At 37.7% G+C, this 22,899-nt stretch overlaps 1 protein-coding gene across 2 annotated transcripts; it reads left to right on the top strand.

The window, feature by feature from the left end:
- The first annotated feature begins 301 nt into the window (after positions 1-301).
- Positions 302-5,358, top strand: LOC109212619 (alcohol dehydrogenase-like 6). Of its 2 annotated transcripts, none has more exons than XM_019376277.1 (10): positions 302-591; positions 686-801; positions 1,428-1,474; positions 1,813-2,135; positions 2,662-2,744; positions 2,852-2,927; positions 3,030-3,091; positions 4,413-4,508; positions 4,608-4,769; positions 4,883-5,358. In XM_019376277.1, the coding sequence occupies exons 1-10, from the start codon at positions 537-539 to the stop codon at positions 4,997-4,999; spliced, it is 1,137 nt and encodes a 378-aa protein (XP_019231822.1). In that variant the 5' UTR covers positions 302-536; the 3' UTR covers positions 5,000-5,358. The 2 variants fall into 2 exon arrangements, with proteins under 2 accessions (XP_019231822.1, XP_019231821.1); XM_019376276.1 differs by having other exon boundaries at positions 303-591; positions 665-801.
- Positions 5,359-22,899: the final 17,541 nt, after the last annotated feature.

The following is a 22,899-nucleotide window of genomic DNA, read 5'->3' as shown; positions in this document are numbered from 1 at the left end:
AGTTAATGAATCTTACGACAAGTGCACTTTACCTTCCAAAGTTGGCATAAGTTAATTTCAAACGGAATATTAAGAAAGTAAAATTTTCAGGCTAAGATGAACATTTTAACATCGTTCAAATCAAAACTCAAACTAAACTCAACTCAACTCAACTAAACTCAGTTGTGCCCTAATTCTTCATTAGTAGGAATCAAGTATATGAATTTTCTATAACCATTAAGTATATTTTATTTATTTAAAATTTTAAATCATAATTAGGCTATTTTAAAATCAAGACTCGAGTCAAATGGTGCATTTGGGACGTGGAGAGAGCATAGCTGTTGTTACCAACCAACCCAAAGTACCTAACAAGAAGCCAGAGTTTGCCTTCTTTACCTACCCACCCCACCTACTTCCCCCCATCCCTTCTCCTTCACTTCTCTCTACATCCCTAAAAACTTAGTCCAAATTCATTCTCTGCTCATTGCATTGATCGCGTCACTAAAGGTTTATAAATTTCTCCATTGTTTCAGTATAAGTGAGAAGATTCAAAGAAAATGTCCCTTACTGATTCAGTGCAAAACAAAGAGCCTGGTGTCATCACCTGCAAAGGTTGGTAACTAATTTCAATACCCTTCATTTGATTTTCCCTTCTTACCAAGAATCTTGATTATTTAATTTTCAGCTGCTGTGGCATGGGGACCAGGAGAAGCAATGGTAATTGAGGAGGTGGAATTGAGTCCACCTCAGCCTATGGAGATTCGTGTTAAGGTTGTCTCTACTTCTCTCTGTCGCAGTGATGTCACTGCTTGGTTGTCACAGGTTTGGTCTCTACTTCATCTTTTTTTTTTATTTTTTTTATTTTTTAAACTGGGCAACCATACCTTTTATGTCATGCTACTAAATCTAAGTCAGTTCTCGTACTAGGAAGACAAATGCTGGAATGGAACTGTGCTAAGCTGCTGTTTCATATACATGAATTATTCCTTTTAATTTTTGTTCATCATAATAAACTCTTTCTACAAATATGGCATTGAATTATTAGGTGCTCAACTGGAGATGGGCTACTTTTATTAGAGATACGGTAGAGGTATTTAGCATAAGAACTAGTAGCAAGTTATACTGTATAAGATTGCACTTTAATCCGACAATAGCGCTTCACACTCATCCCAACCTCATTTGGTTTTCCAAAAGAAACTAGCTAAATCCAATCTCATTTTGTGTTCTCAAAAGTAAAACCTGAACTTATGCAGGGAGGGAGGGATGGGGGCACTTAAAACAGTAGAAAAAGCTCAATCTTGGCCCCTTTTTGTTCCTTTGTCTTCTCCTTTTTCTCTTGTTGGAAAATCCAGTTTTGTTTTATTTTTCTTTTCAGATGAATCTACCACAATTAGTTTCTTTTCCTTCAAAATTTCAGGCACAATTATGAAATTCTTGTTATTTTCCAGGCTCAGGCTTCTATATATCCTCGGATATTTGGTCATGAAGCATCAGGGTCAGTTCTATATCTCATCCTTCTACTTGAATGTTAATGCTCCTGGATTCTGGCCTGTAGTTTAAACATGTATCCTTCTGCTCATAGGAAGTCATCAAATGCTTACTCAAAAATTTCAGAGATAATCCATAGCTTTGAAACATGTCTTGAGGTGATAATGCTTCTCCCCAAAGGACTAATGGTCATGTTGTACGAAATGACCAATGGTTTTTTGAGTTGGATTTCTCTAATTTCCCAGTTTGTCAGCATGTGCAATGGTTCATCTCCCAAAAACTCTTAGCTGTCTTACTCATTTCTGAACATAGAATCAAGCTTCATTCTTGTTAATAATTTGGCAGGATCGTTGAGAGTGTAGGGCAAGGAGTGACTGAATTTGTAGAAGGAGACCATGTGCTAACCTTATTTACTGGGGAATGCATGAGATGCAGACACTGTACCTCAGGCAAAAGCAACATTTGCCAAGTTCTTGGATTAGAACGAAAAGGTGTTATGCATAGTGATCAGAAGATGCGGTTCTCTATAAAAGGGAAGCCGGTTTATCATTATTGTGCAGTTTCAAGTTTTAGTGAATATACGGTTGTACACTCTGGTTGCGCAGTCAAGGTTAGTTCAAATGCGCCTTTGGATAAAATCTGCCTCCTCAGTTGTGGAGCGGCAGCAGGTAACTTATGGAGTACTGTTCAATTAAATCACAGCTGATCTTTTTACTTCTTTACTACTATGGATATTGAAATTTTTGATTTCAAGAAACATATATTTCTCTATTTGTGAAAAAGGATGTGATTTTAATAATCTTTTTTCTGTTAAAAACTCTTGACCCTATGCTGAAATTTGGTAATCTTTGACGGAAATGGTTTCCTCACTTTATGCTTGTTAAATTTTCACCCTCGTCATAAATGTATAGTTTTACTTAATCTGTAAAATGCTAAACCCATTCACACAGGAGAGGATTTTTTGGAGTCGAAAGACGACTAGCATTCTAGCTTACTTGATGGCATCGTAGACAGTCTATTGTTTGAAATGCTTTTTTCAAATGGTTAAATCCTCCTTCAGTTCATAGATGATACTTTCATTCTTAACCTATTTATCTCTGCATAACTTAGCAACTAGCCATTACGTTAACTTGTTATTCAGAACATTTTAGATGAACCATTCTCCAGTCCTGACAATTGAAATGCAATTATCAGGTCTAGGTGCTGCTTGGAAGGTTGCAAATATCTCGGAAGGATCAAAAGTGGTCATTTTTGGTCTTGGGACTGTAGGCCTTTCTGTGAGTACATTGATCCAAGCTTAACAGTTAACATAATATGGGCTAAATGTTTTCCCGGAGAACTTGACAATGATAAATAATAAAATGCTTAGATATTGTGCTAATAGGTTGCACAAGGTGCTAAAATGAGGGGAGCATCTCAAATTATTGGTGTAGACACAATGCAAGAGAAATACGAAAAAGGTATCACGTCAGACTTGTAAAAAGTTGAAAACCTGAAATGTTTTCCAAAACTTATGTTGAAAAGTTTTCCTGTTTTATTGATGTTCTTCCTTTCTGGTGCAGCAAAGGCTTTTGGAGTGACCGAGTTTTTGAACCCAAATGATACTGATGAACCCATCCCACAGGTGTTTTACTTTTCATGATATGTATACAGCAAAAGCTTGTAAATTAGTTTCATTCTTTCTCCCAGCTAATTAGTCATGAATCTTGCCAATCATGTTTGCTGTCTAAAACAACACAGGAGCAGTACAACAATTATGTCTCAATCTCGAGCTAGTTGGACCGTCTATATAAATTCTCACTTTCATTTTGCTCTATTTGGACCTGTTTCACTCCAATACGCAATAATTTGGGGATTATCTAATAGAGGTTTTCTTGCATTTTCTAATTTCTAATACATACAAATCTCGAAACAGATTAAAATGACTTTTAGCAAATACTAGACCTAATGTTTTACCAGTATGACTAAGCACTAACGCCTATGGTTCTTTAGCTTCTATTATGTTATGTGTTTCATGACTGCTGCATATATTTTGTGTGATTGTGGGTCTACAAAGACAACTTCCTTCTATGTGGCTTTAGGTCTACTTGCCTCCTTTCTCAGGGGAGGATAGAGCTTGGAGGCACGGGGTTCATATGAATCCAGTACTTTTGGTGTGGAGCATAAATTTATGTATAAAAATTCACTATAATTACAATAAATAATAGATATGAACCCATAACCTTAAAAATATAATGGGTTTGATGGTAAAAACCTAAATGTAGAACCCATAGCGCTTAAATCCTGAATCTGCCTCTACCCTCTCTAAATCTTGGTATCATACCTACAAACTGGTACATTTGAGACATTTGAGGTCTCCTCTATTTGTGCTATTTGCATATTCCATAATTTTCTTTTATCTTGTCAATCTTGTGTGACCACATATCTATATGAACATCCGCTTTGTACGATACTCATATTATGGAGGGTTGGGAATTAGAGACCCAACATTCAATCCCGTATAATATCGATGGTCTTAAATATGGCCAACAGAATTTGCCGCACTTAGGTATCTTCCTATTGCATAACATTTCTGTAGTGCTCCTCAATTTCAACATTCTATTTTATCTTTTTATATCTTCATCTATTGACCATTCACCTAGACCATTGAGCTTATATTTGAATTGTCTTAATTTATGCACTGCTATCCCATCCAATAAACACCTATACTTGGTTCGTCTTATGCTGGCTTAATTCGCAGTGTATATATCATTTCTTATCTTTACTTATCCTTAAACCCTTACTATGTGGAATGTTTATTCAAAGTTCAAACTTTTGTTTAACGTCTTGTGTAGCGTCGTCAACTAAAACAATATTGTTTGCAAATAGCATACATAGTGGACCAGTTTTGTTCATGCTCAGGCTATGCTTTCCTTTCGTAAACTCCAAGTACTTTTTAATTCCAGGTTATAAAACGCTTAACTGATGGAGGAGCAGACTATTCATTTGAGTGTATAGGAGATACAGGAATGATTACCACTGCATTGCAATCATGTTGTGATGTAAGTGTAGAGACCCCATTTCAGTAGTCTCCGGCATTCTCTGAGATTTGTTTCTCTTTCTTATACCCGCAATTTTCTGTCGTCTCCTATTTGTGTTAGGGATGGGGCTTGACCGTCACACTTGGAGTACCCAAGCTGAAGCCAGAGATAACAGCTCATTATGGACTTCTTCTTACCGGTAGAACATTGACAGGATCTCTATTTGGAGGATGGAAACCGAAGTCTGAAATTCCTTCATTGGTTGACATGTACCTAAGGAAGGTAGACTGTTACACTGTTTTTGCAACTTGTTGAAACCTTTGGACGTCGTGTTTATTTACTCCAAAGGACTTTCAACATTGGAATATTAAGCCATTGTGAGGTTTTGCTTGCAGGAAATTGAGATAGATGACTTGATAACACATAACCTGCCATTTGAGGAGATAAACAAAGCTTTTGATCTGATGAAAAGCGGGACTTGTTTGCGCTGCGTCATACATATGCCTAAATAGAAGGTTCTCCAATGGCTGAATGTTTTTCATGGAAATAGATAGGCATCACGATGAACTGCGAGAAAATTTGATGTTGTAATGTAGTGTATGATCATTGCCTGCCATAGGTTATTTGTTCAGGATGGTGGGTTGAGCTGTGCAAACTATTTTTACAGAGGAGAGTTTGATGTCAAATCAAAATGCATTGATTGGCCTCAGAGACAGTTTGCCGTTTAGGCAACTACTCAGAGATTTCTAATCATTAGCTGAGTTAGATGCAATTATCCAGTGAAGACCATATCATTTAAAACCTTTTGTTCCTAGATGTGGATTTTGATATTGATTCTTTTTTCACTATAAGGAAGAACTTGGGTTTTTGAGATGGTTGTGCACTTTTATACCCATTAATTGAATTGAAAGTTGATGCTGCAAGATATAGCCTTTTACCCGGAGCCTGGAGGCCATTTGGCCTTACGTGGAGCAAATTTGGATTCCGAATATGCTACTGCAGGATCTTTCGCTTGTTATTGCTCTCACTTGTTATTACGCCACCTTAACATTCGGGACCCCCTAACCATTTCTATCTATCTTTAGAAGTAGGGTTCTCGACCCCTGTGTATTATACAACGGGTGGGAAACCAAAACAGATCTTCTGCATACCTTTCCAGATTGACAGGATACATGTTGCTAGCACTGCACATTAATTATGGAAATTATGTTACCCCCTTATTTATTACCTAGAATATGAATTCATTAGTGTTATCTAGACAACCCTAGGGGGAAGAACTAAAGTGTTCATGTTATGAAATACATATTATATGGATGTTCACTAATCAAATATAACTCTCACTACTCTTTCCTATTATGTAGATAACCCCCACTACTTCTCACCATTCTAGTTGTAACTCCTACATCTCCATGATCTTCCCTCATGATCTCAATAGTTAATACCATATTCATGACATACCTTTGTATTACCTTAATGTCATCCTATAAATAGAGGTTTTGGGCATCATATTGTACACACTTAAAAATACTTGAATAAGAAAGTTGTTTCTTCTTCTCTTCATCTATTGTCTATTTTCTTATTTCATATTATTACCATTTGAGCTTAATTTCTTAATCAGCACTAGGCTCACCTTTCACCCACAACAGACTCATACTACTATCACGTAGCTAACTCACGCCATAATGCGCTCAGCGCTTGACGAAATCAAAAGGGATTTGCTAACGGTTGGCTATATAATCTCTATCGACGAAACCCCCTTACGAGAGAAGGTACAAATTTATTATTTCCTTGCGCTCCCACCTAAGGAATATTAATATTACTCTTTTCTTTTTATGCTCTATCTTGGCCTAATATAATAATTTTCTTTTCTGATTATTTGAGATTGGAATCTCCACGTTAGATAAAATTTGATCATAAGACAGAATGGATCCTAATTAAGTAAACATGATATACCAGTAATGCTGCATACTTTCATCTTTCTGCTATTATACCAATATGCACCTTTAATCGCAAATCTAGTGAGCAATATAGCTTTCGGAATACGTGATTATGGTAATAAGTCCGAATAAGTTCTAGCGGGAAACTTATTCTAAACTACGTCTTTGATAGAATTGCAATGCATAATATATTTTTCATGAAAAAACGTGAAGCTTGTCCCACTTGATTTGCTTCATTCTTGAAGTGAATGTGGTAGCAATGCATAATAAGTCTAAATGAAGACAAGTGGTTGACCAATGAACGTTAGCATGCCAAAGATTAAAATAATGATAGTCATCATGATGATATTATAAAAGAAAAAATAATAAGAATTCTCAAAATAATCCTTCAAAAGGTGAAAGCAATATTTACCATCAATGTGATGGGAAAAACAATAATATTATTATGGTCCATTCCTTAAAGAGAATGTGACTTGTTATAAGCATTTTGAATGCAAACCCATTCTTTGAAACGAATGTGAAAATATATATATGATAAAAATTATGAATAAGAGCATGCTCATGCATGGTTGGATAATACCACAACTAACCTTTAAGGGAGGTTTGATCAAAATAAAGAGAATAAATATTATAGTGTGATTGCATGAATATGTGTAACGATCCGATCGGTCGTTTTGAGCATTTGCACTTTGCTCGCCAGTTCTCAGGCATGACTAGCTCCGTTTGATGTATTATGACTTATGTGAATCGTCGGTTTTGGCTTTCAGGTTATTCGGAATTTGATTTGGAAGAATGATTCTCAGCTAGAAGCTTTAAATTTGAAAGGTTTGATCAAGGTTTGACTTTGCAATATTTGACCTCAGATTGGATTTCTGATGGTTTCGTTAGCTCCATTGGGTGATTTGGGACTTGGGAGCGCGTCCGGAATGTGATTCGGAGGTCTGTGGTGGAATTAGGCTTGAATTGGCGAAATTGAAAATTTGGCGATTTTTGGTTGGCAGTGGATTTGATATCAGGGTCGGAATGAAATTTCGAAAGTTGGAGAAGGTTTGTAGTGTCAATTGTGACGTGTGTGCAAAATTTGGGGTCATTTGGACGTGATTTGATAGGTTTTGGCGTTGCTTGTGAAATTTGGAAATTTAGAGGTTCTTAGGCTTGAATCCGAATGTAATTTGGTGTTTTGATGTTGTTTTGAGCGATTCGAAGGTTCAACCAAGTTTGAGTGATGTTGTGGGATGTGTTGGTACGTTTGATCGAGGCTCCGAGGGCCTCGCGTGAGTTTCGGGTGATTAACGGATCACTATTTGGCTTTGGAAGTCGGAAATATCTGATATTTGGTGTTGGAAAGTTGCAGGCCTTGGATCTTGGAAGTGTGGTCGCGGAGGGAATTTCATGGACCGCGATGGCACTATGCGACTGCGACAGGATTTCGCGGACCGCGGTGAGGTTGTGCGGCCGTGGTAGAATTTCGCGGACCGTAGTAGTGATTGTGCGGCTGCGGTGAGAAATACGCGGACCGCGGACTGGAAGTTCAGAGAGCACTATATAAGTGAGGTTTAGGGTTTTATTTCACATCTTGGACTTTGGGAGCTCGGTTTGAGGCGAATTTTCGGGAGTTTTTCAAGGAAATCATTGGGTAAGTAATTCTAACTCGGTCTTGGTTATATTTCATGAATCTATCTTTGATTTTAGCTTTTGATTGGTGAATTGAAAGAGAAAATTGGGGGTTTTGGCCTAAAGTTTCATAATATAAATTTTTGAATTTTGAACCCCGATTTGGAGTCGGATTTGAGTGAAACTAGTATGATTGGACTCGTAATTGAATGACTTATCGGATTTTGTGAGTTTTGTCGAGTTTCGAGGCGTAGGCCCGGGTGTGATTTTTGGCCAGATTGGGATTTGACTTCGAATTCGATTTTTATCGATTGTAAATGCTTCCTTGGGCATTATCTGATGTATTTGAGTTGTCTTTGGCTAGTTTTGAGCCGTTCGGAGGTCGCTACGCGCGTGATGGCATTCTTGGAGCATCGCTTGGCTTGCTCGGCGTCGGAATAGGCTGGTTTAAGATAAGTAACTCTTCTAAACTTAGTGCTGAGGGTATGAAACCCCGAATTATGTGCTATGTGATTGGTGTTGGGGTGACGCACATGCTAGGTGACGGGCGTGTGGGCGTGCACCTTGTGAATTGGGACTATGTTGTTCCCAGGGCACTGAATAATGGCTCTATTCTTGTTGATATCTATATTTTCATCATGTGATTAAGTATCTGAGCTGTCAAATCATGCTAGATATCATGCTTAGGCTTTATGTTGTTATTGTTGGGACCCATAGTAGTTGTTTCTTGCTGTCATCTCATTGAATTCATTGATATTTCGTACTTATTCACATTCATGCATTCATATCATATCTCAGTCTCAGTTATTACTTATTGATACATTATATCATTATTCCGGGTCAGTTTTCATGATATTGTGAGCCCGTGAGTGAGACCGGAGAGATTGATGACTGAGTGAGGCTGAGGTCCTGATTATGAGATGTTGAGATTATGGCACGTGAGTTGTCCGTACAGCACGTGAGTTATCCGTGCGGATTCCGATATTGATGTTATAGCACGTGAGTTGTCCGTGCAGATTATAACACTTGGGTTGTAGGAGCCCTTACGGAGTCTGCACACCCCTAGTGAGCGCGGTTGATTATATTCAGGGATGGATCTTCCCTTGGTATGGAGATGGATCTTCTCCATGAGGCTGGATTGGCATGTTCCTCGGTACTGGGTGACTTATAGTTAGTGATGTATATATTCCGGGATGGATCTTCCCTGGGCCGTATGGGCCATATACAGTACCGAGTGGTTGATTATGATGAGTGGCAGGTGTGATACAGTGAGGATGAGTACTCTGAGAGTGTGAGTACATGATTCATCTCTAAGGTACATGGAATTGACATGCACATATGGCATACATACATAGAGACGTATTTTTTCTCATGCTGTACAATATCACGTCACTCATGACTTTTTACATACATTTATATGTGGTTATAAAGAGGTATTTCACACTTGTTATTTTAAAAAGGAAATAAAATATGTCTACCTATTGTGGAAAGGAAATTTTCAAGAAAAAGCTACAGTTTTTAAAACTTACTCATATTTCTAACGTTTTTGGTAGAGGATTTGGGTTTTCGTTGGTATACTTGAAAAGTGGAACTATTTTCGGAAATCTATGAAAAGGCTGAGCACCTTATTTCTGAGCTATTTCTGTACTTATTTGATGTACACTGTATGAACTACTGTTGGTTATTTGTGTTGGACCGGACCTATGTTCCAGCTCGTCACTGCTTTCAACCTAAGGTTAGGTTTGTTACTTTTTGAGTACATGGGGTTGGTTGTAATCATACTGCACTTCCTGCACATTGCGTGCAGATCCCGGCTGCTGAGGTTGCTGCGACCGATGGTTGCTGGATTTGAAGGCGTACTTGCGTTCTTGCTGTAGATGCCTCTTATTCACGGTAGCCTTAGATTTATAAACTCTGTTTATGTAATTTTCGAATAGAAGATGTATTTTTTTCATATCTGCTTTGTAAACTCTATTCTTAGAAGCTCATAATTTTTACTACCAGTCCTTGGAAAATATAACAGATTTAGATAATTCTAGTGTTTAAATGCTTTATTAGGTTAAAGGAAATTGGATAATTGTTAACTGGCTTACCTAGCGGGTTGGGTTAGGTGGCATCACGACTGGTAGATTTTGGGTCGTGATAGATTGGTATCAGAGCTCTAGGTTTATAGGTTCTACAAGTCATGAGCAAGTGTCTAGTAGAGTCTTGCGGATCGGTATGATGACGTCCATATCTATCCTCGAGAGGCTACATGACATTTAGGATATTTTTCCCATCTTTATTTCCTTATCGTGCGACATTGATTCAGCGTGAAGCGTAACTCTTTGAATTCCTTCCACGCATGTATGCGTATGTGAGCGCTCGGTATCAGCTGTACATCGACAACTTGTGATTTTATGGAAGAGGTGCGGGATGTGATTTCGATATGCTGATGATGGGCCAGTCTAGAGGACTTGAGGCTCGATTTTGACTGTGGTTTGAGCACAGAGGCGTTGATTGAGCGGGCACTACTTTTGGATTTATATGTCCGGTAGTGTCCCTATTCGTAGAATTTGTGCCTGGATGGCTACGTGAGGAGTATAATATTACTGAGAGATGTGTTCACATGGTTGAATGTGACGAGAAAGGTCTACTTGAAGTGTAGTCTTGAGTTATGGGTGTGTTGAAGGGTCTTTTCATGTTGATTAGTTGAGGATTTAAGTAGATTTCATGTCGTGATATGAGTTCAGACTTAGGAAGATTAAGTGATTGCATAATTTTTATGACTGTGGAAGTGTATAGAGAGAGGTCAGTTTGAGGCAAAGCATGTGGGCTATCTCTTGCGGGGTGTCCTGAGGCTTTTGTGTGATCCTTATGTTGTTTGTTGGGAGTTCTCTTTTACTAGTGAAACATATGTTGAAAGTTGAGTTTGGATCGCTTATGAGAGTTGGCTTGACTGTTACAAGGGCGAATGCGAGATTTGTAGATGATTTGAGGTATTATATGATTTGTGTTGAATGAACTTATGGAGGATTTAGTTGAATCTCATTGCGGTATTATGGCTATAATAAAGTATGGATGTTGGGAGTTATGGTGTGTTTTGATCTATGGCTTTGAGCCAAGTGGGGGAGTCCGCTATTGATAAGTTGATTTCACGGTTATGTGTTGTATTGGTTTTGGTTTGAGGTATACTTGTGAATGAGGTTATGTTCTGTAGAGGGTGAGATCGAGGATGAATTGAGTAAAGGAATTTTTGGGTATGAGTTGTATTAGGCTTTATGAGTATATGAGAATCACGAAACGATTTGAGTTGTTATTGGTGAAGGATATGATGTATGTAGCAGGAACTTATTTGGTTGTATTAAAGTAAAATTACTTCGTTGGGTGTTGGAGTGCTAATGGGGCACAGGCCGCTCGGTCCGTTTGGTCAGTCTAATTGAGATTTGAGCTGAGTGGAGGACTCTCGAGAATGGTTCCAATGAATTTAAGATTTATACGTGGCAATTGAGAATCTTCAGGATGTTCATCGGCTAGAAACTGAGATTTATATTAGAGGATGTCAGGACTTGTGGCATTTCTATATCATTATGGGTTCTACATATCAGTATCAGGAAGGCGGAGGTAAAGGCTTAGATTCGCAGAAGGTATCTTCAAAGCGGGTATCTCGGTTGTGGTACTTTTGGGGTGCTTAAGAAGGAATACAACTTTTTATGAGCCTTAGGGCGGCGTGGTTTTATGCTAAAGTCCGTGGGGCAAGTTTTAGTTAAGGATAGTAGTGTACTAGCAAGGAAAAGTGTCAATTTGAAGGCAATTCGGAAGGGACCCAGAGAATTAGGATAGCTTGGTAGTAGGTTGGATCGGCATGGTAATGGATATGATCGATTCTTTGGGAGCTTATGATATGGTGGGTTTCTACAGGTATTTTGTGGCAATACTCGTGGGTTTTGATGGCTTGCGTAGCTTGGTTGAGTTAGAAGGAGTCAGCCTTGCCGGTTTGGTTTTGTGAAAATGGGATTCAGAGAGTTCTTGATGGTTTCTACCACGGTTAGAGATGTATATTTCCTAATGGCGTGGGGAGCATGTGATGTATAGTGATTTTCTCCTGGACGGGATAGTTCTTGGCTAATTGAGTATGTAGCTGCTTGTGACTCGGAGAGGATTATGAAGTTCTCGTATTTATCATAAGATGGCATGGTATATGCGGTATGTTGTGTAGGATTGAGATTTGGCATGTGCAAGGTCACAATTCAGTTTTGAAATGGAAGGTCATAAATTCTTAGGCAGCATGGACGGTTTCAAATGAATAGGTAAATGGCATTGCTATTATGGCGTGAGGAGAGTATACATTTCAGAAGGGGCAATGTGTTTGATTTATGGATACGTCATTGGTATTGCGGCATTCTCTTGTTGATCGACTGCTGGTGTCCGAATTTCTGCTTTTGGCACAGAAGAATTATAGAAGTATTCCTCTAGGGGGTGACCATGTAATTTGAGAAGTGTTAAGCATTCAAGCGATAGATTTGAGATCAGGTATGGCGATTTGTGTGTTCTATGGATTTGGAGACTGAGAATTCTTGTTAGTGGCTTGTTTCGTGGTTGTGAACTGTGGAAATGTAGCCAACGTTGGGCAGAAGGTAGTATGTGTCGTGATTCAGTCATTGTGGACTTTCATAGGGTTATTTACCTATTGCGGGTGACCAGAGTTGATTTGGGGTTCATTGGTAGGCCAAAAATGGAGGTGTATTCTGCACCGGGTCGGATTTGTCGACTCCGAACTGCTATTATTGTGGGATGTGCCATTCAGTTGCTGTTGAGCTTATTCGTGTTCTGAAATGATATGTGAGTTACCCTTCTATGTTACGAGGAGTTGTGAATCGTTGGTTATATGCACACATGGTGCGGTTCTATTGGAGCTTTTTAGCGGAAATTCGAGCCAGATGAGTATTTAGGTATTGCATGATTGATTGCGCGGTGGCTATGTTCTTTCCGGATGGTGGCATTGTATTTTTTGCTCTTCGTGGTTATGGTAATGCACTTTGAGGGCTGGATGTTGAATTTTGCGAGGTTATTGAGTTTGAGCAAGGCGGCTCGAGGTGTATAATATGGACCAGCATTGGGATGGGGTCACATATTATAGGGAAGTGGTATTGAGGTATGATTCATTGCGCGAGATTCGTGTGTTTTGGTTCTGCGGTGTGCGATGGGTTCTTAGCATTGTGTTGTGGTGATACCCGTTGAACTTGCGGGACAGTTTTCTTATTGGATGTTATTCCCCATGTTTAAGTACATTTGGACTGTTACTTATTGGTGCACGGGTTATGGCTTCAGATTGTGTTGATGTGTCATGTCGCTAGAGTGGTCGTGTTGGATGAGATGGGGTCATTGGGCCTAGAATGATTACTATCGGAATTGATTACAGCGTGGTTGGAAGAATAATGTCAAAAGTCGGCTTAGAAATTTGCAAAAGTTCCTATCGAAGGAGAGTGAGTTCCACAACTTGTTGATCTGACGAATGGTTATGAGTTTCGGTGTGTTTCTTTCATCATTGGCAGTATATGAAGGTGTTAGAACGAGGCTTTGTTTGATAAGAGGTTTATTACCGGTATTGGGTTGTTTTGAGCTGCTACTGTGATTAGAAATTATCGCTATGAGTGTTTGAATTATGTGGTATATCATGTGATTGCATCTTGGCTTATGGCTATGGCTTGTCACAGCTTGTTCAGACTTATACAGAGTGAAGATACGAGATTCAAGTCTTATAGAAAATTTCGGATGTGGAAATCGGATTCTAAGGCTTATGGGCTAGGTTAGATTAAGAAATTTCAGTCATGTTATGTTATCGGACTTATATGGGATAGGGTGACGTGGGATCACCCCCGGTTATGTGCATGGTAAGGTTATACAGCGATTTGAGGACTTTTGGAACAACTCTGGGCACGTTCGAGGACAAACATGTGTTTAAGTGGGGGAGGATGTAACGACCCGACCGGTCGTTTTGAGCATTTGCACTTTGCTCTCCAGTTCTCGGGCATGACTAGCTCCGTATGATGTATTATGACTTATGTGAATCGTTGATTTTGGTTTTCAGGTTATTCGGAATTTGATTCGGAAGAATGATTCTCAGCTAGAAGCTTTATATTTAAAAGGTTTGACCAAGTTTTGACTTTGCAATATTTGACCTCGGATTGGATTTCTGATGGTTCCATTAGCTCCGTTGGGTGATTTTGGACTTGGGAGCGCGTCCGGAATGTGATTCGGAGGTCCGTGGTGGAATTAGGCTTGAATTGGCAAAATTGGAAATTTGGCGATTTTCGGTCGGCAGTGGAAATTTTGATATCAGGGTTGGAATGGAATTACGGAAGTTAGAGCAGGTTCGTAGTGTCAATTGTGGCGTGTGTGCAAAATTTGGGGTCATTTGGACGTGATTTGATAGGTTTTGGCGTTGCTTGCGAAATTTGGAAATTTAGAGGTTCTTAGGCTTGAATCCGAATGTAATTTGGTGTTTTGTTGTTGTTTTGAGCCATTCGAAGGTTCAACTAAGTTCGAATGATGTTGTGGGATGTGTTGGTACGCTTGATCGAGGCTCCTAGGGCCTCGAGTGAGTTTTGGGTGATTATCGGATCACTATTTGGCTTTGGAAGTTGGCAATATTTGATATCTGGTGTTGGAAAGTTGCAGGCCTCGGATCTAGGAAGTGCGGTCGCGGAGGAAATTTTGCGGACCGCGATGGTACTATGCAGCCGCGACAGGGTTTTGTGGACCGCGGTGAGGTTGTGCGGCCGCGATAGAATTTTGCGGACCGCGGTAGTGATTGTGCGGCCGCGGTGAGAAATAGGCGGACCGCAGACTGGAAGTTAAGAGAGCACTATATAAGCGAGGTTTAGGGTTTTATTTCACATCTTGGACTTTGGGAGCTCGGTTTGAGGCGAATTTTTGGGAGTTTTTCAAGGATATCATTTGGGTAAGTAATTCTAACTCGGTCTAGGTTATATTTCATGAATCTATCTTCGATTTTAGCTTTTGGTTGGTGAATTGAAAGAGGAAATTGGGGGTTTTGGCCTAAAGTTTCATAATATGAATTTTTGAGTTTTGAACCCCGGTTTGGAGTCGGATTTGAGTGAAACTAGTATGGTTGTACTCATAATTGAATGGGTTTTCGGATTTTATGAGTTTTGGCGAGTTTTGAGGCGTGGGCTCGGGTGTGATTTTGGGTCGGATTGGGATTTGACTTCGGATTCGGTCTTTATCGATTGTAAACACTTCCTTGGGCTTTATCTGATGTATTTGAGTTGTCTTTGGCTAGTGTTGAGCCATTCAGAGGTCGCTACGCGCGTGATTGCATTTTTAGAGCATCGTTTAGCTTGCTCGACGTCGGAATTGGCTGGTTTAAGATAAGTAACTCTTCTAAACTTAGTGTTGAGGGTATGAAACCCCGAATTATGTGCTATGTGATTGGTGTTGAGGTGACACACATGCTAGGTGACGGGCGTGTGGGCGTGTACCCTGTGAATTGGGACTCTGTTGTTCCCAGGGCACTGAATAGTGGCCCTATTCTTGTTGATATCTGTATTTTCATTATGTGATTAAGTATCCGAGCTGTCAAATCATGCTAGATATCATGCTTAGGCTTTATGCTGTTATTGTTGGGACCCATAGTGGTCGTTTCTTGCTGTCATCTCATTGAATTCATTGATATATCGTACTCAGTCACATTCATGCATTCATATCATATCCCAGTCTCAGTTGTTACTTATTGATACATAATATCAGTGTTCCGGGTCAGTTTTCATGACATAGTGAGCCCGTGAATGAGACTGGAGAGATTGATGACTGAGTGAGGCCGAGGGCCTGATTGTTAGATGTTGATATTATGGCACGTGAGTTGTCCGTGCGGATTCCGATATTGATGTAGTGGCACGTGAGTTGTCCGTGCAGATTATAGCGCTTGGGCTGTAGGAGCCCCTTCGGAGTCTGCACACCCCCAGTGAGCGCGGTTGATTATAGTTAGGGATGGATTTTCCCTTGGTATGGAGATTGATCTTCTCCATGAGGCTGGATTGGCTTGTTCCTCAGTACTGGGCGACTTATAGTGAGTGATGTATATATTTCGAGATGGATCTTCCCTGGACCGTATGGTCCATATACAGTACCGAGTTGGTTGATTATGATGAGTGGCAGGTGTGATACAGTGAGGATGAGTACTCTGAGAGTGTGAGTACATGATTTATCTTTGAGGTACATGGCACTGGCATGCACATATGGCATACATGCATGGAGACGCATTTTTCTTCATGTTGCACAGTATCATGTCACTCATGACTTTTTACATACATTGATGTGTGGTTATAAAGAGGTATTTCACACTTGTTATTTGAAAAAGGAAATGAAACATGTCTGCCTATTGTGGAAAGGAAATATTCAAGAAAAATCTACAGTTTTCAAAACTTACTCATATTTCTAACGTTTTTGGTAGAGGATTTAGGTTTTCATTAGTATACTTGAAAAGTGGAACTATTTTTGGAAATCCATGAAAAGGCTGAGCACCTTATTTCTGAGCTATTTTTGTACTTATTTGTTGTACTCTGTATGAACTATTGTTGGTTATTTGTGTTGGACCGGACCTATGTTCCAGCTCGTCACTGCTTTCAACCTAAGGTTAGGTTTTGTTACTTTTTGAGTACATAGGGTCGGTTGTACTCATACTGCACTTCCTGCACATTGCGTGCAGATCCTGGTTGCTGAGGTTGCTGCGATCGATGGTTGCTGGATTTGAAGGCGTACTTGCGTTCTTGCTGTAGCTGCCTCTTGTTCACGGTAGCCTTAGATTTATAAACTCTGTTTATGTAATTTTCGAACAGAAGATGTATTTTCATCATATCTGCTTTGTAAACTCTATTCTTAGAAGCTTATAATTTGTACTACCAGTCCTTGGGAAATGTAGCGGATTTAGATAATTCTATTGTTTAAATGCTTTATTAGGTTAAAGGGAATTGGATAATTGTTAACTGGCTTACCTAGCAGGTTAGGTTAGGTGCCATCATGACTGGTGGATTTTGGGTCGTGACAATATGTCATATGTTGCGTACTTATGGTACGATAGAAGTATTTTGCCAAACCTTATAAAATATTATTAAAGCAAAAGTAAAGCAAGAAATGATTCTTGCCTATAATGATATTGACCGTTATAATAATAATATAGTTTTCTCTGTGGAGGAAATATTTACCATTTGGATGGTGTGATAAAAGATCTTGTAGTATAAAATAATTGAGAGCTTCGGAAGAGCGAATTTATTACTACCCCGATGAATAAAATTATTCATGGTATCTGCATTGTAGTAAGTCTCAAAAGAAACTTATATTTTGTACTACACAAGTATAAGCATAATGACAGAATCACATGCCACAAGTAAACTAGAAATTTAGTAAAACAAATATTAGTTGGCGTAATGGGTCGGTCATCCCGGTTCAATTATGATGCGAAAAATTGATTGAGAATTCACGTTGCATATATTGAAGAAATAGAAGATTCTTCAAGAATTTTCTTGTGCTACTTATTCTCATGATATACCAAATAAGGTTGAGATTGAATCCCTTGATTTTTGGAATGAATAAAATATGGTATATATATGGGCCCAGTCACCTGCCATGTGAAAACTACTGTATGATTTTAATAGTGTATCTATTGTATGGTCACATGTGCGTTTATTATCAACTTGCAGCTTGGCTTTTGCAAGGTTGTTTGCTCAAATTCTTAGATCACGGTTCTAGAATGTAAATTATGATGATTTATCTTGATAATGCTGGTTTAAATCCAAGTTGGTTTAGCAGAAATTATATGCCTTCAATTATAGCTAAACCATTAGTTATGAGAATAAAACTCCCAAAAAGAAATTTGGTATGAGATGTATCATTTAATATACAGCAGCACTTGTATACATCTAGCCAACAAATTACGATAAATTCTTCCTATCACAATTGGTTCAGGGTCAGGAACCAAATAATTTCCATCTAGAAATATGAATGTGCGCTATATGATTTAATTATTCCACCATAATGCACAAAGATGGATCCCCAAAGAAAGTTGAGAATATGTGTTGGTGATCTCAACATTAGGGAGAGAAAATGGGCAGTTCAAAAAGTAATACATGGAATGAATTATTTTGAGTACATCTAGATCCCCGTACAAGCAATGTGAACTTAAAGTTCAAGTGATAATTCATCTGCAAAATATTTCCAGGCGTATTTGCTGACTCAAAGCTAAATGTCATATTTTAGAATAAAGTTCATGACAGAGAGAGTATATAACACGCCTAAAGTGTAATAGACTAATCGGTTCTAAAGATAAAAGTTCTTGAAGAAGGAGAGGAGAAAATAATCAAGATGGTCATAATAAGGAGGAAAGTGCTCTATAAGAGCACCACGACATAACACTTTATAAGACCTCGTGGGAGCGGCTCAGGAAAATAGTGAGAAAGAGGTCTCCATAAGTTATGTTTTTATTGGGTAACGATGGAACGATATAAAATGATCGTCGATTATATTGTTGATATAATGTAGCGCTCAATATTATTAATATTGACAAGGATCTTGAACTCAAATTTGTCATGGAATACGGATAGATAAATGTTTAGCCAAATATAAAAATTACGTAATCAAGATTGACTTCACCTGAAAAATTTGAAGTTGGACGGATAATCCCAAAAGTATAAAGCCAGTGGAGGTACAAATATATTCTTGTAAAAAAGGTGAAATGAAAAATCAAGTCAATAGATATAAAGACAACTTGTGGCACAAGATTTTTCGTAAATATCTTGGCATTAGTTATATGGAGACATATTCTCCTATGGTGGATGAAATTGCTTTCAGGTTTTAGTCTGCAATATATTTGATATGCGTATGATAAAAATCTTTGAAGGATTTAAATTGTTATGAAGCACATAAATGTTCCCAAAAAATTTGTTAAATAAAGCTTAAGCAAAACCTTATATGGATTAGAGCAATCATGGCGTACATGATTTATTTGTGTCTAGTGAAAAATTGATGCACTAATGAATCTTGCTAGAACCATGAGTATAATAATATGCTAGCGAGATATAGTTTTACTCCTATGTGGAGATATTGAAATATGATTAGTGTTATATTGCAAAAGGAATCCTTAATATATATTTTTTTATTCTAACAAATACTGTCAAGATTTTGTTGGTTATGCAAATGCAGACATTTCTTGAAGTTCGTTCTTCAAACAATCTATTTGCACGCGAGTGTACTGCTATATTATGATATTCGATAAGACAATAAATTATTGATACTTATTCAAGTCATGACAAGATACTAGCAACTTATAAAGCAAGTGACTCAACACACAATGCATGTGTGACTTTTCTTTGAAAACAAGATTCCAATAATATTGAAGACAATGTTGCTTGCTTATCTCAATTGAAAGAAGGATATATCGGAGGATAAAGAAAAAAAAACACACTTCACCAAAGTTCTTTTTCAGACGAATGATCTTCAATAAAATAGTGAAATAGTTGTTCAACATTTATTCAAGTAATTTGGCGGACTTATTCACTAAGGCATTATCGACCACAATATTTAAAATATTATTGTACAAGATTGAAAGGCGTCGTCTATGAGAAATAAAGTGATATTTTATTAGGGGGAGACAAATACGTGTTGTACTCTTTTTTCTTTAGCTAAGGTTTTATCCCATTGGATTTTCCTAGCAAAGTTTTTAATGAGGCAACAAGCAATGTGTATTACAAGATATATGTACTCTCTTTCCTTCACTTAGATTTTTTTTCACAAGGTGCTTCCTAGTAAGGTTTTAACGAGGCACATTATTTGTGAACATCCAAAGGAGAGTGTTATGAAATACATATTATATAGATATTCATTAATCAAATATAACTCCAACTACTCTTCTTCATTATGTAGATAACCCTCACTGCTTCTCACCATTGTAGTTGTAACTCCCACACCTCTGTAACCTCTCCATGATATTTCCCATGATCTCAATAGTTAATACCGTATTCATGACATCTCTTTGTATTACCTTTATGTCATCCTATAAATAGAGGGTTTGAGCATCACATTGTACACACTTAAAAATACTTGAACATTTGAAGAATAAGAAAGTTCTTTCCTCTTCTCTTCATCTATTGTCTATTTTTTTAATTTCATATTGTTACCATTTGAGCTTAATTTCTTAACAGTTCAATATTTCTTTTCACATAGTTAATATGGAGTAAGAAACGTCCAACTGGGCAACATCACTTATGATAATTTGAACTTGTAACATTGTGCTTGAGATTCCTGACACGTAGATTTCGGACCATAACTATTCCTTGAAGTGATTTTTCCCTTTTAAATCGTGAGAGAAATTTTAATCCCTCAACTAAAGAAAAGGAAAAATAAAAAAATTACAGGAGGTTCCACACTGTATAAAACTCATCCTACTTACGACAAATTTAAAAATACACAACACGTTTCTTAAATATATTCTTATATTTTTATCATACGTAACAATAACACTCTTCAGTTCCAAATAAGTTAGGGCCAATTATATCACAACATTCAGACTAATTGAGCTCATATTTTTGCTTCTAATCTAGTTTGGTCCATTTGTGCGTAACCTGAAAGAATTTTTTCATCCTTTAACCCAACATTAAAGACCCAATTCCTCCACAGTCCATTGCCAACCTAAAAGAGAAGAAAATTTGATCTCCCAAACATGTCTACCATAGCCTAGGACTTCTCCGCACTAGTCAGTACATAAAGGTGGTCGAACAATATTAGATTAGAGTATTAAAGTAGCAGACAATACAACAACAACAATAAGAAACCTAGTGAAATCTCACAAATGGGGTCTGGGGAGGATAGTGTGTACACATACATACCTTACCCATACCCTAGGAAGGTAGAGAGAGTGTTTCCAAAAGACTCTCAACTTGAGAGGATGAATAAAAACAAGCAAATGTCAACAACAAAGGCCAGAAAAATAATACCAACAATCTAAGAACCATAAAAATAGATGGAAGAAAGCAATAGCAACTACAATAGCGATAGCAATAGCAATAGCAACAAGTAGTAACAACGACAAGATACTAGAAAATCGAAGCAGATGACAGTAAGAAAACAAGCATAATACTAGCAATCTAAGAACAACGACAAGCTACTAATAGATTAGCCCTAATAAACACGATACATATTCGAAAAATGCCAGAACCTACTATCTTTTTACCCTAATTATCGACTTCCACACCCTCATGTCAAGGGTTATGTCCTCAGTAAGCTGAAGTCGTGCCATGTCCTGCTTGATCACCTCTCCCAATAGTTCTTGGGGCCCCCTCTACCTCTTCTCATACCCACCAAAGCCAACCATTCACACCTCCTTACTAAGGCATTTATGCTTCTCTATTTCGAAGTTTGTTCAACTTCTAACAATGTTCATATAACAAAGACCTAATATATATGATCTGAATCCAAAGATTATATTCTAGACCATTAGAGATTTTTAGTTTGAAAGCCGCTAAACTCGGATATGAGATTTGAGTTTAATTTTGAAATGATTGTTGTTTGGTTTGCTCTGAAACATTATTGGGTGTTGTTACAATCGATTGAAAACATCAAGAGGAGCTCAAAACTTAAACTTGAAGCGATTTGGAGCAGATTTAAGCTAGATTTGAGTTAAATTTCAGATGAGGCGCAAGGAGACAAAGTCAATTTTTTGTATAATATTGTATAATAGTGTATATGTGTGTATAAAATCTCTTATACGATATTATACACTTTTATGCACCTATATATATAATTTGTCTGTCTTTTATAAAAGTATAATTCTTGTTTAAAACCAGTCCTAATCTCCATTAAATGATTTCAAATTTTGTAAACAACTTCCTTAGACTATTTCTAACAAGCCTAAATAACACCCACTACAAATGTCTCACAAATTAAATTTAAAATTTAGACCCACATATTTAATCTTGTTCAATAATGGTGAATTACCTTATAAATCTAATTTTCATCACCCAAAAAGATTTGGTTTGTTGAACTAATATTGTGTTACAATTACTGATTCTAAGATTGGGTTAGAAGCTTGAGCTTTAAAAAAATAGCTATTTAGAGTTGAATGTCGAATCTTGGCCTACAATTTTTGGGTTATAGCATTGCAAAGTTATATATAGCCTACCTAGTTGCAATGGAAGCTTAGCAATTGGGAAGCTTCTCCTCTCCCCACCCGGAAGGAGTTTTGGTAGTTTGCGTTATTTTCCTTTCTGTTATCTGGGTTATTCCAGGGTTGTAATCTAGATTTTTATTTTTCGCTTGTTTTGATGTTCAAACCCTTCTATCCTTTTATTTTCAATGAAATACAATTTCCCATTTTCCATTATTCCTAATAATATTTCATTTTGTTTTTCTTTTGTACAGTTCTTTTTATGCTGGTTCTAATGACATGCCATGCATGGAAAATTTTCGGCCAAGTCTTAAAAACCAGTCTAATCCTGAAATAATGATCCAAGAAGTAGAATATGATGAAGAAATAGAATATGATGAAGAAGCAGCATTTGAAGAGATAAGTAAAGAGCTAAAACACTTTGAAGAGAAACCAAAGCCTAATTTGAGTGAAACTGAAGCAATAAATTTAGGAGATCATGATAATGTTAGGGAGACTAAGATAAGTGTGCATCTAGAACCGCAAGTCAAGGAAGAAAAAATCAAAATACTGTTTGAGTACAAAGATGTATTTGCATGATCGTATAACGATATGACGGGCTTGAGCACTGATTTAGTAGTTCATAAATTGCCAACTAATCTTGAATTTCCTCCTATCAAGCAAAAGTTAAGAAAGTTCAAGACTGACATGAGTGTGAAGATTA

Source organism: Nicotiana attenuata, unplaced genomic scaffold (genome assembly GCF_001879085.1).
Source record: "Nicotiana attenuata strain UT unplaced genomic scaffold, NIATTr2, whole genome shotgun sequence".
Classification (NCBI taxonomy): Eukaryota; Viridiplantae; Streptophyta; class Magnoliopsida; order Solanales; family Solanaceae; genus Nicotiana; species Nicotiana attenuata.
This window is presented reverse-complemented; position numbering and strand designations above follow the sequence as displayed.